Source organism: Cryptomeria japonica, chromosome 4 (genome assembly GCF_030272615.1).
Source record: "Cryptomeria japonica chromosome 4, Sugi_1.0, whole genome shotgun sequence".
Classification (NCBI taxonomy): domain Eukaryota; kingdom Viridiplantae; phylum Streptophyta; class Pinopsida; order Cupressales; family Cupressaceae; genus Cryptomeria; species Cryptomeria japonica.
The window spans coordinates 241,182,354-241,200,073 of NC_081408.1; the positions used below are offsets into that span (position 1 = coordinate 241,182,354).

Consider the following 17,720-nt stretch of genomic DNA (forward strand, 5'->3'; position numbering starts at 1 on the left):
GTACAAAACCAATCTAATCCAAGTCATGATTCCGAGAATCTCATTCAAAATCCTTCTTCATCAGGCCAAAATGTTGAAACATTCCAAGAATCTCCCATGCATTTTCAAACTCCTTCCCCGTGTCAAGAGGATGATCCAAAATCAGAAGAAATGAGCCCTGAAACAAATAAAGATCAAGAACAACCACTTCCATCCTATCCAATTTTTGATCAAGATCCCACCGACCAAGAGTCTTATGATGATCCCCTTGCTCTTTTCTCTTCCATTCATAATGACACCCTTTCATCTCAAGAACAAAGTGTCCTTTCAAGTCCCATCCAACATCCACCTCCTAAATAAGATCAAGACATCCCTTCCATCCTCCCTAATAATCCCTTTACAAACCAAGATCAAAGCATACCTTTAACTTCATGTCTTAAACAAGATCCCATTATTTCTCCAAATCTTGATCAAGGTCCCTCCATCCCTTCATCTCCATGTCATAATTCTCCATGTTCTTCACAAGGTTCCCTCTTGAATGAACTTACCATTTCTCCTAGTCTTCCTCATGATCCCAATCCCTCTATACAAGTTGTCATGAACCCCTTATCAATGAAATCACCAATCCAGATCATACTACACACAATAAATTGTCAACAATTGTATGTGTGCCATCATCAAATGCTAACGTAGTGACAAAAACAAGCATAACACCAACTAATGAGATCAACACTTGGTTGACTTCATCATCCTCTTCAAATGCATCAATAGAAACAAGCATAACGCTCGCTCATGTAACAACTTCAGAACTAGAATCTATTTTCCTCATATACCCACACTTGAAAGAACGGGGGCAAGAGAATCAACCACAACTAGATTGGTTTGAAAATAAGGAGGATATAGCAAAAACTGAACATGTACACCCAGTTGAGTCCTTATGTCCTATTGGAAAATACATCTTTATCCGACTTTTCAAACAAAGACCAATGAACTACCTACACAAATATTATACCTAAAGGCTAGGTTAGTTTAGGTTTTACTTTCCGCATTGCATATCATTTTATTCACAACACTGCATTACATATAGATTCTTTAAAAAAAATAAAATGCATCGCATTCTCAAAAGTTTTTGCATTTTCATATAGCAGCACCAGTAAAACAAGGCAATTGTCCAAGTTTATCATTCGTTTGCATTTAAGAGAAGCAAGGGTCATCTCCCTTCTTAGATATTCGAACATGAACTCTTTGAGGTCCTAAGGTCATTCATTTTCAACATTACCCTGTGACGACGCTTTACTTATGGTTGGGTAGTAATTTCACTATTTGAGACTTGTTAACCCAAAATCTATCAATTGCTATATCTCAAACACATTAACAAAATCTCTAATTTACTCGAGATACCTAGTTGATCATATGACTAGTGAAAAATCTAAAATTCTACTTCAGCGCTGCTGTAATTGTCACACCCAAGTAGGTTTCATTACTTACAAGTCAAGGCAAGAAAATAAAAAGAAAAAGAGCTATGCCAAATATCCATCTTAAGGCAAAAGAGCAATAATATATAATTGAAATATCATGTATACAAATGCGATAAAAAGCTTGACTCTAGGAACATGCAAGTAAGTCCATTAGGGCTATGAACGCCTACTAGCAATGGAGCAATATTTGAGAAATTACAGTCTATAACCTCGTTGTAGCTCTCAAGGCTTGCTGGTAGCGAGGGTCTTTTCAGGATGCTTTAGAAGTTAGGATAATCCATGTAGATAGTCATATAGGATGCTAAAGATCTTTAGTGAACACAAGAACAAGAATTAACTCATTTGCACACACATGGGCAAAAGAAGATCAAAGTTTCAAGAATCAATGAGGAAGTTTTCCATGTTTCCATTTATAAATCCTAATCACTAAGTGTGTTAATTTGGATGTTCCAAGGGACCTTAGGGATTGATTGACCGCTTATCTATGAAATGTTTTGCACCTCCATTTCAATTGGTGTATTAGAAATGTTAAAACAAACACAGTCAACCTTGTTCGAATAGGATATGCATCTTCATCATGCATATTGTATTAACATAGGTCATACCAAAAATTCATTGTCTCCACATGCATTCTACATATCATCATGTCATACAGGTTTGCACACTGGGGGCATAACTGAAAAAATCCTAAAAAATCATATAAAGTCCTGAAAAAATTCAAAAAATCATATGAAGTTCTGAAAAAATCCTAAAAATCGTATAATGTCCTTCAACAAAATCAAAAAACATTGAAAAACTTAAAATCCAAAAACACCAAAAAATTCAAAATCCAAAAACACTAAGAAACTCAAAGTATCAAAAATAGTGAAAAACTCAAAATCCAAAAAACCCTAAAAATTACATAATGTCCTTTGAAAATATCCAAAAACAGTGAAAAATCTAAAAATACCAAAAACATCCATATAACGTCCTGAAAAAAATACCAAAAACATCTGCAAAATGTCCTGAAAAAATCACCCAAAAACATTCAAATATCGATGTACATAATCCAAAAACATCGAAAAAGCTCTTGGAAAAGAACTAAAAATCAAAAATCAATCAATAAAAAAACTTGCAATAAAGTGTCTCGCGAGAAACAAATACTCTAGCAGATATCCAACAATCACTTTGCATGAAGTTAACAAAAGATACAACTATCCAGTCAAACATTTGCAATCAACTGATCAAACTGTCTTATCAGTCGTATTTTAGCCATATCAAGTGATCATTAACTTGTCTTAAACAGAAGAGGATACACTCAAAATCAGACAAGTCAGTCTTAAATGGGGTCCGCAACTTTCTGAGATTAGACATTATCAACTATCACATCAAGCAACTGAGAACGAGGCACAAGGTCAGTATAGCTGCTGAATTTTGTTTGGGTCAGTCTTTATCTTTTATCATTTGGCGATAGATATTGTTCCTATGCTACTCAAGGATGTCCACAAGTGACTAGAGGAGCCATGATGAGCATTATCTTTTTATTTGTTTATTGCTTGTCTGCTACGTGTTTGTTTCTTCAATGAGATATCTTTAAATCTCAGTTCCTTATACCTTGATGTGCTAAGCTCCATTGTTCATAATAAGACTCAGTGATGAATATATTGTGCAATAAAAAATTAATGACACAGGTTCGTGATTCATTCAATTTCATTCTCAATCATCTTCAATTGCTTCTAATTCTCACCTAACATTATTCTTTCATCAGTTCATTCTCTCATATTCTATCTCAATATCATATTCACATCACCTATCTCTATCTCTAATAAACTAACTATTCTTGCATCTCACATTCTTTTTTTTTTAGAGAGATCATTCATGTCTTTAATGCACAAACAATCTCTCAAGGGGGCATTACACTCTAAGTATTACCGGGGCATACTGGGGCATAATTTTTTGTTTTCTTTGAAACAACGTTGTTTCGACATTGTCTCAAAGAGGGGCAAATGTAGACACCTAAAAATGTCTCATTGATCATGTACTAATTATTCCTCTAATTGATTAAATAATTCTTTAATTATTTAATTAAGTTAATTAATCTTATTCTTCTAATTCTTCTAAATTCTTCTAATTTCATATTTCCACAACATCTTACTAATTATTCTATTTGCTATTTCTATCATCATTTAATCATTTTACCCATTTTCTATTATTAATTAAATATTTATTATTTAATTAATTCTGATTAATTCCCCAATTTGAATAATCTTTATTATTTAAATAAATTACTAATTTTTCAATTTCTATCTCTAATCATCTAATCATTTATCCCTTTTCTAAATATTAATTATTTAATTATTTATGATTTAATTCCTTTAATTTAAATAATCTTTATTATTTAATTAAGTTCCATTTCTAAATAATTAAATTGTTTCTTTAAATTATTTAATTAACTAATTAATTCTTCTAGTTACATGTGCATGATTTCAAAAACCAAATTGAAAATCAAAGTCAAGTTCTAAATATATTCAAATGCTAAATTGAATTAAAATTGATGCCCTCCTAAATGGCACAAGATTAGTCTATGATCAAATAACACAAAAACACACAAAACATTAGTGTTAGTCAATCGAAAACTAATCTAAAAAGGCATACCAAAAGAGAGACTACAAGCATGCAAGCATATTTAACTATCAAAGCAAACATGATGAGGCATCTCCAAATACCTCCTAACATACTCTTAGTTCCTTCTCCCTTGTTCCTCTCCTCTCCAAGTTCCAAAATAGTGTAGCTCTCAACAGCTTTTTGCACTATGGATGCTTATGGAGGATTGAGATTTAATATTAAGCTTCAAATATGAAATGAAAAGCTAAATACTATGCTATTGATGCTAAAATGATTGATTTTACCAAAAAGACAAGATTTTAGTTATGCTATGCTAAATGCTCTCTAAAAATGTCTATAGCCTAAATGCATACAAGTTTTCAGGATCTGGATTATGAAGGAATGGGCTCTATTTATAGGAAAAATGGAGCAATGGATGGCCAGGATTGAAAGGTTTAATCAAGGGTCAAGCTTGAAAGTTGGGGATCCATGTGCACAATTTGCACCAATGAAATGGTGACAAGTGTCAACATAAGATTGGGTTGAGAGAAGAGGTTGGAGGCATTAAATGCCTGAGGAGACCTCATGGTTATCTAGAAGGTAAGGGTCAAGCCTAAATTAGGATTACCCACTGGATTAGGAGTTAATGCAAGGATAAACCTTTGTGCAAATGATTAAGAGATAATCATGGTCAAAGCATTAAAGGCTTGATGAGACCCTTGGGTTGGGTAGAGGTTGAGTCAAAACAAATGTTTTAACCATGTAGGAGGGTTTGGGTTAACCATTAATGGTTTTTGAAGACTTTGTGGATTAAGTGGTTGAAGGTTGGAAGTTTTCAAAGGTTATCCAAGACTTTGAGACATTTAGTGGTTGAAGGTTGGAAGCCTTTAATGGTTATCAAAGACTTTTAGGCTTTGAGAAGTGACTTCATTTTGCTTAGGAATGTGACAATAATTAGGGGATGGATTAGGCTAATTAGGAAGGGGTTAGAAGAATCTAGAAGGGGATTAGATTTTGCAAGTGGATTTGGTGGGTGAGGGAAAATAGGATTTTATTTAAAATAAAAATTCATTTATTTCAATAAATGTGTGCAAGTTGTATTTGGATAAATATTCAAATAAATATTAATTTATTTAAATGAGAAAAAGGAAGATAAAGCATTAAAATGCTTGAAGACTTTGAGGGGCTATTAAAGGCTTGAAGACTTTAAGGAAAACCATTAAAGTCTTAAGAAGACTATAGAAGGAAGCCATCAAGTTTGAAGACTTTAAAGCCATCAAGTTTGAATACTTTAAGGGAAACCATTAAAGGTTTCAAGTGGGTGAGGATAAATAGGATTTTAAATAAATAATTTATTTAAAATAGTTGTGCAACTTGCTTTTGTAGGAAAATACAAGTGGGTGGAGGATAAAGGTGATTTAAATAAATGATTTATTTATTTAAATGTGAGAGGTGGGATTTTGGGGGATTTAAATAAATATTAATTTATTTAAATGTGAGAGAAGATTTAATTAAACAAATATGATTTATTTATTTAATTAATGGTATGAATTTGGTTAAGTGAATTAAATCAAATAAATTGAATAATTTATTTAATTAATAGGAGAAGAGGGTTAAGATGAATTAATTAAATATTAATTTAATTAATTATTAATTGATGGTTAAATAATCAAATAAATACTAAGTATTCATTTAATTAAGTGGACAGATTTATGTGACTACAAAAATAAATTCAATTATTTGAATAAATCTCATGCAAAGATTTAATTGAAAATCTAAGTCTAAGTGCAAGCACATGCTAAATTAATTAATTAATTAATTAAATCATTTATCTCTCCAATCTCTATTTCCATCTTTCAGTTAGCTTTTTCGAAATTAAGCTTTCTTTGTCATCTTCTTTATTTCCTCCAATCATTCTTTTTCTTCCTTCAATCAACTTTTTCTCAATCAGTTGACTCAATTAATCTATTCAATCTATTTTGTTTCACTCCTACAATCAACAGTTCAACTATCAATTTTCATTTGAGTTCACCCGAGTTCCACCTCTTGATCAATCTGTTCCACAGAGAAGAGAAGAGCAATGGAAGCTATATGCAATCTTGGAATAGGGAGTTTGATTTGAACTATTTTAATTCCTATTTGTTTGATATTGTATTATTTCATTGTCTTGTTTGTTAGAATTCTTTGATTAGATAGGGATTCGTGATTTCCCTTTGTTTCTAATTGATTATTATAAATTTTACATACGACACATTTTATCACTCGTTCTTGGAGTTGTCATTCCTAAGTCATTTTCTCAATGATCTGAGAGCAACCATTGACTTGAGGGATCCTTCGAGATAGAAAACAATGAGACACATCTTGGGGGAGTTATATACGTATGCCGATTGACATGCTATATTTTAATGTTATCAGATTGCCACAATCCATGCTAATATCATTTAGTAGACTAGACCTTCCAAGACTCATTTACATGAGAAAATAGAATAAGTGGTGAGATAATAACACAATTTTTTCTTTTTTTGATCAATCATAGCCTTGTGTGTGGGACACATGGGCCTCAAGTAGACTCAAACCCAAGACCTCCCAAGACCTTCCATGTAGGAGGCTCGCAACTAACCACTACGTTGTGAGGTCATCCCTATGATAAAATAACATTATTACTAGTACTCATTTACATGAAAAAATAGAATAACTAGTGTTAATTTACATGAAAAAATAAAGTAACTAGTGCAGAAAATAACATAATTACTAGCACTCATTTACATGAGAAAATAGAATAACTAGTGCTAATTTACACGAGAACAATAAAAACACTATAGATAAATAATTTAAAAATTAATATGACAAAATAAAATTAATGAAATAACTATTTAGATAAATATGGGTAAAGTTTTCAACTTCAGATTGCAAATTTGACTGGGAAAGTAGAGTTCAAATCTTCTATGATTAAAAAATATAAATAAATAATTTTTTTTTTTTAAATTGACCCGAAAAATTGGATTCTGAATGTCGTATTGGAATCCTCTTTAGTAGGTATCTATGCAACTTTTCTTCCGTTCTTTATGAATAAATAACTATATGTGTTTGCTGTCCTTGAGGTCATCTGCAAAGGATTAAATTACATATTAATAGATCTCCACACATTGCTCTGGTCTGCAAATTCAATAGATGAATGGATTATCCTCAGCTGATAACTTCTTCAGCCCGCGGACGACGTTTGGATAAGCGATATTTTTAATGAGTTTTGGTGATCAGTGGAAAGAAAGCCATTATTAGTGGAACCAGGCGTTTAGAAGCCATGAACATTTGGCTTTATTTTGGGCTTCGCCAATGCTGAGAAACAAGCTTGAAAATGGAGCTGAAGAAACAGCTCTTTTTAATAAAGCCAAGGCGAGTGCTCCTTTTGGGTGTTGCTTTCTCAACGTTACTCTTATTGGGTTTGTTTTTCCCCACCTTAAGCGCTTTCAATATCCTTCCAAAATGGATGCATTTACCCGGTTTCATTCGGATTTCGCAAACATCTCAGTTTAAGAATGTGGATTTCACAGGAGATGATATAGACAAAATAGATACTTTTTTTCTGAATTCTTCGTTAAACCCAAAGATCCTAAATTCATCTTCAGAGCGAGAGATAGTTCCTCCAAGAAATTCTAGTTCATTTCATCATGTCGGCGCCCTAGGTCCATCCTCAGACCTAAATTCATCTTCAGAGCGTGAGATCGTTCTTCCAAGAAATTTTAGTTCATTTCATGATGTCGGCGCCCTAAGTCCATCCTCAGAACAAGAGATTGTGCTTTCAAGAAATTTTAGTTCATTTCATGATGTGGGGGATAAACCAGATCAAGAAAAAACCAATGCCCCTGTAGAAAGATATGGCAATAGTTCTAAGGAGCTTCCTACTCTCAGCTCATTGGTTACTGCAAATGTTTCGTTCACGGCTTCTACAAGCCCTCCGTTGAGTATTGACATAAATGGAAGCAATTCAGCTCCCTCAAAGCAAAACATTGGATCTGGAGATGCAAAAGGAAGAGAAGATCCTGTTGTGGAGATTGTACCAACACGCAAGGGAAATGAGGGAGGGGCAGCATGTAATCTATTTGATGGTAAATGGGTCTTCGACACTTCATATCCTCTGTATAGGACTAGATCTTGCTCCATTATAGACGAGGCATTTGACTGCGAAGGCAATGGCAGGGCAGATTTGAGTTACATGAAATGGAGATGGCAACCTAAAGACTGCAATCTTCCAAAGTAAGTTAAAATGGAGACCATTTCTCGGTTGTCCTTAATGCTTTCCTTTTTTATCATCTGGGTGTATGATTTGGCAATGACTGTCCCAGGGGGCTAAACTGCAATTAATCCACTGGAATCTGTGCATATTCTGCTGCATCTATGTGAATATGCCCAATGACCGTCCAGGGGACTAAACTGTAAGTCACTTATATGGAGCTCTGTACGTTACTGAATTCTGGTGCATTGATTGCAGTTTAGTCCCCTCCCCTGGATGGTCATCGTTATGTGGTTGAACATCCACTTGGATCAACGAGCTGTATGGGACCAAAAATTTGTGTAAGTCAATTTTTAATAGAGTTCTTGTAATCTAATATCTTACTCGTGACATTTCCTAGTTCATTTTTTTGACTTCTAGTCCTACGAAGCTGCTAGCAGATTACATTCTTTTGGAATACATTTCCCAGTAGATAGGGCATTTCAAAGTACAAATGCTCATCGTTAGCCTTATTCCTGATGGAAATATTTCATAATTTGATTCCCAAATTTCATTTGTAGTCTACTTGTTATCAAAGCATCTGCTTTCAACAAATTAATTAGCTTACCATTGATATAATGTGAAGCTTACTTTTGTAGGATCAATGCAACCCATATGCTAGAACAATTAAGAGGCAAGAGGCTTGTGTTTGTAGGAGACTCAATCAATAGGAACCAGTGGGAATCCATGCTTTGTCTTCTGAGGGAAGCTGTTCCAGACAAGAGGCGGGTATACGAAATTCATGGCCGGAGAATTACGAAAGGGAAAGGACTCTATAGCTTCATGTTCATGGTAGATTCTTCCCTACTTATTTTTGTGGCAACAATGAATTATAAAGCGGGAATTAGTATCATATCTTATTCCCTTTTATAATTATAAGAACTTCGCCTACATTTGTATATCATGTTTCAGTGAGATGACCCTGTTCTCTCTACATAATTCTTCATTTCATATCCATCTCAGAATTTGCATGATGTGCTCGTTACATGATCCATTCTTTATGTACGCATATACTGGAATTTCATGTGTAATATCGGGGTGAATATGCTTGTATTTGTTCCTTTTATATTACGCAAATTTGTAATTGTATGTTATCTGATTTGAGTTTGTGGTGCTCTAAATATTGGGGCACAAATTGGGAAAATTTTCCAGGACTATCATTGTACAGTTGAATTTTATGTCACACATTTCTTAGTTCAAGAAGGAAAGGCTAAAATTGGAAGGAAGAGGAGATCAACTTTGAGAATTGATAAGATTGACAAAACTTCCTCCAAGTGGAAGGGTGCTGATATTTTAATATTCAATTCTGCACACTGGTGGACACACTCTAAAACTGCAGCAGGGTACTTATCACTTCCCCTCCCTTGGTGCTATACTGCTTAGGTTTTTAGTATTTCTAGGACCGCATTTTCTTGTAAGGTTTCATTTGAACCTTTAAAACGTTAAAATAATTTTCTATGCCATGACTATTGTTACTAAATTCTGCAGAGTGAACTACTATCAGGAAGGGGATCAAGTGCTTCCACGCTTGGACGTTCTAACAGCTTTCCGAAGGGCTTTGACGACATGGGCTTCTTGGGTAGACACGCATATAGATTCTAGGAAAACTCGAGTTTTCTATCGGAGCTATTCACCTTCACATTTCTGGTGTGCTTCTCTTGTTTTTGTAGTGCTGGTTGTTTTTATCCCTCTTTGTAGGCACTTATTCATGTTGTAACTTGACATTTTATGTTATCAAATATGGTGGAAACAGGGGCGGGCAATGGAATTCTGGAGGTAGATGTGAAGGGCAGTCCCAACCTATCTTCAATGAGACATTCCTTGGTCATTATCCACAACAAATGAGAATAGTTGAGGAAGTAATAGAACAAATGAAGACTCCAGTAACCTTCTTGAATGTGACAAGACTGAGTGACTTTCGGAAGGATGGGCACCCCTCTATATACGGTAGACAGCTTGTCGATAAAAATATTTTGAATTCTAGAGGAAATATTCAGGATTGCAGCCACTGGTGCTTGCCCGGAGTTCCAGATACTTGGAATGAGTTATTGTATGCCTTGTTATTTTTTAAGAAGTAAATATTCAGGATTGCAGCCACTGGTGCTTGCCTGGAGTTCCAGATTCTTGGAACGAGTTATTGTATGCCTTGTTATTTTTTAAGAAGTAATCATTTTCTCCTAATTGAAGTTCAGAGGTGTTCATACCCCTATTGAGAACTTCCAAATTTGGTATAGCATTCCATAGACGTTATAGAGTGGATAGGATTTCATTGTGTTCATGGCAGGAAGGTGACCTGCTGATAACTAATATGCTCCCATTGGTGTGGAGCCATCAAGGAAGCATGTGTAATCTTATGAAAAGTGGCAATACCAGTAGCTGACTCTAGAATAGAGATTTAAGTTGGATCGTTTCAATTATTATAGCTCGATAAACTCGACTTTTTCATTGAGAATATTTGTTGTAGACACAGTGCAGATGTCATTGGCATTGTATGTTCTCATTATAAGTGGGAGAATGCTTCTCATGAAAAACATACCAGCAAGTACAAAAGGGAGCAAAATGGTCTAAAAAGCATTGTACTCTTCTTATTTTGGTGCATTTCTTGTATCCTCATTTTACTGCACCAGCAGCTGACTATGTGAGTGATGTTACTATCTCATAAGTTTGACGTGCTGGCATGCATGATGATACTGTAACTTTATTCATAATGAGCAAATTGCTCTACGGACTCTTGAAGGGATTTAGAGCATAGAAGAGAAGGTTTTCCAAAAATCTCCATTAATTTCTGTGAATAACGTTTTTACAAATATAGACCAGAAAATGTAACAGAATAGAAAACTGAAATCTACAACTACCAAATAACTAATAACTAATAAGTAATTACAGAAACTAAATTTGATTTTCCTTATCCTACTTCTCTGCCTCCTCTTTGAAAGAAAAATAGACTGGATATTGTTGGAGATGTTTTAATTTTGTTCTCTTAGACCAGTATGGTGTGGTTGGAATTTATTTGATCTCATTTTTGGTTGTTTATGGTTGCTCAGGGGAAGCTTGCATGTCAATTGTTTCTTAAGAGGCCAAGGTTCTTGGAAACTCTCCAATATCTTGCAAGAGAAGCGGGAATGCAGGAATTTAGAAAAAAATCTACTAAATAAACCGAAATGCCCATCAACTAATGAACTTCAATTTTGTTCTAGCTTTTGGCATGCACACATTTATACAAGATTTGGTGTTATCTTGGCTGTACTAAACTTACTTTTCTATAGCAGGTTATGTATGTAAGTTTTTTTAGATGAATATGTCTTCTCTATTAATTTAAAATATTAAAGTACACATTCACAAAAAAAGGCTGGGGGATACAAGATCACCTCGCGAGAGTCACACGGTCAACGACCGAAAGCAAAAAAAACAAGCTATTCATCAAAAAACTTCCTCAAGCAACCAAAACAAAGGCAGCCAAGGGAGGAGGATCACGATAATCTTTCTTGCCCCATACATTAGCAGGGTCAGGAGTTGGGTCCGACACGAACCACCCATCTTCAGGATCTTTGTCAATTTCTCCTTCCTCTTACTTGGGAGGCGAAATTTGTTGGTATTATGGATATGTTGCATTGGTTTTGTCATTGATGTCAACACTTATCCTTCTGGAGATCTTTGGTTATGTTCACTGACAAGTTCAGTGACTTATGCATAGTCACTGGTATTTGGTTCACCGACAGGCTATATTGTTCATCGGCACTGAGGATGACTTGTTATCATCTGGAGATCAATTGGTTATGTCGAAGACATGGTTTGGACACTTGGTTTTGGAGATTTGGTTATTGGTCTAATCGGGTTGACATATTTGCTGTTACCGACAAATTGGTCTAGGTTATGGACTGACACGCGTTATCTATTCCAGATCAGCCCGACATGTTATGGAGATGGTTTAATCAATTGGTATTGTTGTTGAGCCGACATGATGCATCGCATCTTGACTTACTTGTAATAAATTTAATTGCATTATTCTTAGTAAGCCGACCTACACATTTGGTCTTAGGTTTTGGTATATATGTAAGATCTCAATTGTGAGATTTATATTGAGGTGGTATGTAATAAGGTATTATAAGGTTGTGATATTCAGTATATGCGAATATAAGCAGAGCTACTCATGCAGACATCATTTGAAGATTCAAGAAAGGTTTGAAGAAGACAATCAGAGCTTAACTAGTATTGAATCCAACATTGGAGATGCTACTTTGAGCAGTACATTATCATTGGATTTAATCATCCAATTGTAGTCAGTGAGACTCTATTTTGTGATTGAGCAGTGAGCTCTAGGCAGTTGGCCTTTCTGTATGTGCAGACCCCATTTGTAAACACTTACTATCTGCAGTAGTATCATCTAATTGTGGGTAAGGTTTCCCACCGTGGTTTTTCCTTTTACAGGTTTCTACATACAAATCTCTGTGCTATGTGTTGTGGATGTTGTTTCTCTTTCTGTTTCATGCAACAAGTTTCACTGGTATTAATATTAACTGTTAATCTTCTTGTTGACATCAAGTTTGGTTTACCGGTATTAAGTATCAAGTTTGGTTAAGTTGTATTTGGTTGAAATTATTAGACAACTGATTCACCCCCCCGCCCCCCCCCCCTCTCAGTTGCCTCCGGGTCCTAACAAAACCGCCAGAGCCCGACGAGGAAACTTGGAAGTGGTGGCAAAAGGCCACCCAGAGCCATCACCAGTGGGAAGAGCAAAAGTAACAGGAGCAGCAAAGGGCCACCCCGAGGCAGAGCCACGACACGGAGAAGAAGTCGAGTAGCGCCTCCAAGCATTGTCTCTCTCGCCCGAGGAGTGGCAAGGAGCCTGGGACCACGGGCAGAGGAACTGCGATCGCGACGACGACCATGGGGCTGAGTGCGGTCGGCAGAGATAGAATCCGACAACACTCTGGTAATCGCACAAGGGGCGTTGCCCCAGTGCTAGAGGAGCTCCTGTAAGTGGCCCATCTCCGGGGCCACTTTGTTGGCTTGTACTTGAATCTACATTAATACATTATTACAAATGCAAGCTTTAGCATAAAGCGAGACATTGATATCCAAAAAGCTGTGAGTAAAAATAACTGCATTTCTATCCTTCCAAAGAGTGAATAGGATCTCCATTCCGAAAGCATGCCATATTTGGAAAAATTTAAAGGGGATTCTAGGTGAATCACCCAGAAGAGCCATATGCCAAGAAAAGGGCTCAGGCCGAAAAGACTGAAAAAATTTATGAATCCAGCTCTAGTATTGTTGAGCTCTTCTACAGAACCAAAAAATGTGCATAAAAGTTTCTGGGTGACCACAAAAAGGGCATCGGGGATTAGGAACCCCCAAATGCTTAAGTCTGGAACCCAAAGGCAACCCTTGGAAAAGCACACACCAAGCAAAGTGTGCAATCTTGGGTTCAGTGGTGGCGGATCAGACAACAAGAAACCTGAATCTCCAAGAAGTCTAAGAATACTGCAAGTGCCACCGCTGATTAAGAATATGGACCATAGGCAAATGAGGAACCAACCAGAGATAACCCATTTTGGGTTTGTAGTTGGTGAAAGGAGTCCAAGGATACCATTTCCAATCTTTCCAATAAGGTCTGACAAACTGAATGCTAAGCTTATGTAACAAATTTGAGGGTAAGGCCGAGACCAGAAGGTCATAAGTTTGTCGATCTGGCCGAGATAGACGAAATTGGACTTGGAGGTCCTCCCATGACCAGAGGCTCATGTAAGCTTTGGAAAACAGATCCTTAGGTGTTCTAATGTCGCGTTTGTGAAAACGCAGAGCACTAACACCCTGGATTTTGGCTAGTGGTAACCCTTGCACCTGAAAAAGAGGTGACCACCAGAGGTTGTGTTGATTCATGGATATCCTGTCCTGAAAACCATCACCGACCCATCGAAGCCAAGGCTTGATAGCTTCCCAAGCACGCCAGATGCTTTTAACCACAAAAGTACCCTGGATCATAACAGGGTCTTTCATAATGAGCAGGGTTTGAAAACCAATCTCCTTCCAAGATGGCCTGTTGGTAAGAAAGCCTAAAGAAATGCAATGCCGAAGAAGAATTTTCCAGGCCTCATCGCCAACTAAGACTCTGACGATCCATTTAGCACATAAGGCAAGCCCTTGTTTCTGGGTAGAAATAAGGCCAAGCCCTCCAGACTCCTTGGGAAGACAACAATACTCCCAAGCGACCCTATGGAAGCCTTGATGGTCAGACCCAGAGGCCCAAAGAAAGGCCTGCATAAGTCTTTCCAACTTCATGTAAGAGGCTTTAGAAGGAACCCAACATGAGGAATAATAGACATGGGTGGCAGCCAACACCTTAGAGCAAATTTGGAATTTACTAGCCAAATAGAGAGGCTTGGTAATCCAGTAGGCCAAATTTTTCTCAATCCTGGCTAATACAACATTCCAAAGATCCCAGGCGAAGCTTGAAAGGCAAAAGGAATGCCCAGAAAGCGAAAAATTTCGTCATGATGAAGCCATTTCCAATCATATTGGAGAATCCAAGGCGCTCGGTGGGCAGAAAAGACTGTCTATAACATTGTGTCTTGTGCCATTGGATGGCCGAACCAGAAGCCAAGCAAAAGGTATTCAGACAATGAAGAGCGGCCTGCACATTGTCTTCTTCCTCAATGAGAGTGAGAAAGGAATCATCCACAAAGTGGCCATTGACAAGTTGAGAAGGTGACTCAGGTAGGGAGATACCACGGGCATGCCCAACAGAGATAGCATTAGCAAGTAAGTAACCAAACCCTTCCGCCGCAAGAACCTATAAAGCAGGAGCCAGAGGACATCCCTGGCGAATGGATTTGAGAAGGCCAAAAGCCTCAGACTGCCAACCATTAATGGTGATACAAGTTGAGGCATCTCTGAATAACATCTGGATAGATTGGATGAATCGGGGACCAAAGCCAAGATAAAAGGCCACTCAATGCGATCATACGCCTTAGCGAAGTCAATCTTAAGGAAGATTGCCTGTTATTTAAAGTGTCTAGCCCAATCCATCCCTTCCCAAACGACAATAATATTGTCCAAAATAAACCTGGACTTGATAAATCCAATTTGCTCCAGACGAACAACAAGAGGTAGGAGATGGCGAATCTTGAAAGCCAAGGCTTTGGCAACGAGACATTGAGCAAGGTAATAGGCCTCCAATTGTAGATGTCCTCTGGATCCCTAGCCTTAGGGATAAACTTGATGTTGCCTCAGTTAATCATTTTTCCCAGGGATTGGGAATGAAAAGCTTCCAAATATAGCTTATGGAGGTTAGGACCAATACAAGGCCAAAGAGCTTTGTAGAATTCGTCGGGGAAGCCATCACAGCCAGGGGCTTTATCATCTGCCATAGAAAAAGAAACTTCCTTGAGATCATCAATGGTCAGTAAGAGATTACAAAAGGCTTGTTGAGACTTAGAAAGCCATTTGGGAACAACAGCTAAGCAGTCTTGCAAAGCTTGGGCTTTGGCCGGAGAGTTTCCTTGCACTGTGAACACCTTCTCATAATGACGGACAAAGGCTTGCAGAATATTAGGCAGCTTGGTGAGAAGAGACTGCCCCTCTTTGATTTTCTTGATCCCATAGAGGTATGACGGGCACGCAAAGCTAGGAAAAATTCCTTGGAGGCCCTATCGCCCACCTTGAGCTAGTGTAACCTGGCTTTGATTTGAGCTCCTCTGGTAGAGTGGCTATCTACAACTTGTTTCTGATGGCGGAGTTGGGCTAAACGAAGTTGTAGGTTAGAATCAAAAGGATTCAAGGCCAGAGATTTTGTGGCAACACAGAGAGCTTTGGTGGTCACATCATATGACCGCCTATGGTACATGGCAAGCTATCTACCATAAATGTGCATAAACCTTGTAGAGCGGGTGATGGCGGCATGCCACCACACAATCCAACTAGTGTGATGATGGGGCCTTGGCTCTAAATTCCAAACCTTTTGAATGTGGACCATCGTGGTTTGATGATGCAGGAGGGACGTGTTGAGGTAGAACTGCGTTTTGGAAGGACGTTGCCTAGCTGGCTACCATTCAATACTAAACTTTATGGGCAAGTGATTGGACAACGTCACATCAACAAGAGGAGTGATGGGAAGATCATGATCTTCAGAAAAAGAGAAAAAAGATTGTACAATAATCATAGCATGATCAAGCCTTTTAAGGAATTCTGTCAGAGCCAGCTCTGAAATTAGACCAAGTGTGCTAGACCCCACCAGGGCAGCGACGATTGGTGTTGGGGTCGAAAAGACCCAATTTATTGCGCATATAGTACCAAGCTTCCCACTCACCAGCTATCCAGCAGAAAGGCAAAATCTCGTCCTTATCGGATGCCACCTCAACCATATTGAAGTCCCCACATATGACCCAAGTTGCAGGTGGCAAATTGTCTGCAATCCAGCGCCAGAGGTATGATCTATCAACCACATCATTGGGAGCATAAACATTAACGATCCCAACGAAATGATTATCAATTGACAACAAAACGCAGACGACGCGTTGCATGGGATCAAAACCATGAGAAATAACTGTAGAGAGCCAACGAGCTGAAATGAGTGTAACAACTCCACCTCAACCAACTTCATGTTGGGAGGCAAAAACAAGGCTATCCGACCAAATAACACAACACGCAGTATTGAGCATGAAACCAACAATTTTGACTTCTTGGAGGCAAAGAACATCTAGGCCTACAACACGTTGACGAGCATCTCGAACAGAATACTTTCTGGTGAGGTCTGTCAGACCTCAAACATTCCATGAGATATAATTCATGACAAAACTTGCATATCTTCCTCGTCCCCAAGAGAGGAGAAGCTATTGCGCAAAAAAATTGGGTCCCCATTAGAAATAACTCGTCGTTTTTCTAAACTAACATCTACAATCTCAGCACGCCCAAAAGGGCTGTGAGAGAGGCGTAGAGAGTGTGGAGCAGAAATCGTAAACGTAGCCTAAGGAGTGCGCACCCAAGGTGGGCAAGTGACACCCTCAGAAGAGTCCTTCCCCTGCTGGTCAGGATTTGAAATCGAAGTAGAAACCGCCTGGGAAGACAGTGTCTGCGTAGGGAGTTCCATTGTCGGCTGAGAACTGGAACCGACGAGAGTCTTTTGGGCCGAAGCCGCAGAGTTTTTACCTTTATGAACTACAATGGTCCATTCACCCTTCTTAGCTCCCTCCACAGGTCTAGAGTTGGACTCCTTAACATGGGGTTTTATTTTCGGAGTAGCCAATGGACAATCCCTGATCTTGTGTTCTGTCGATTGGCACCAATAACAAGTGTTGGGTAGGTTCAAATAAAGCACCTTATGGGTGAAGCTATTGCCTCCCACTTGAATATCAATAGTTTCTTTCAGGTCGTGTGAAAGGTCGACCTCAACACAAACCCTCTTTTGAGGGCGA

The 17,720-nt window shown here is 37.7% G+C and overlaps 1 protein-coding gene across 1 annotated transcript; it reads left to right on the forward strand.

The window, feature by feature from the left end:
• The first annotated feature begins 7,110 nt into the window (after positions 1 to 7,110).
• LOC131065508 (protein trichome birefringence-like 6) lies at positions 7,111 to 10,712 on the forward strand. The gene is made up of 5 exons (XM_058000010.2): positions 7,111 to 8,294; positions 8,910 to 9,102; positions 9,463 to 9,653; positions 9,799 to 9,957; positions 10,064 to 10,712. The coding sequence occupies exons 1-5, from the start codon at positions 7,396 to 7,398 to the stop codon at positions 10,386 to 10,388; spliced, it is 1,767 nt and encodes a 588-aa protein (XP_057855993.2). The 5' UTR covers positions 7,111 to 7,395; the 3' UTR covers positions 10,389 to 10,712.
• Positions 10,713 to 17,720: the final 7,008 nt, after the last annotated feature.

What these genes read in the sequence shown, in the direction of transcription:
- LOC131065508 (XM_058000010.2), top strand. Translation starts at nt 7,396, where the DNA reads ATGGAGCTGAAGAAACAGCTCTTTTTAATAAAGCCAAGGCGAGTGCTC. An exon ending in AAAGACTGCAATCTTCCAAA is followed by an intron (nt 8,295 to 8,909) that starts GTAAGTTAAAAT and finishes TTACTTTTGTAG; the next exon opens with GATCAATGCAACCCATATGC. An exon ending in CACTCTAAAACTGCAGCAGG is followed by an intron (nt 9,654 to 9,798) that starts GTACTTATCACT and finishes TAAATTCTGCAG; the next exon opens with AGTGAACTACTATCAGGAAG.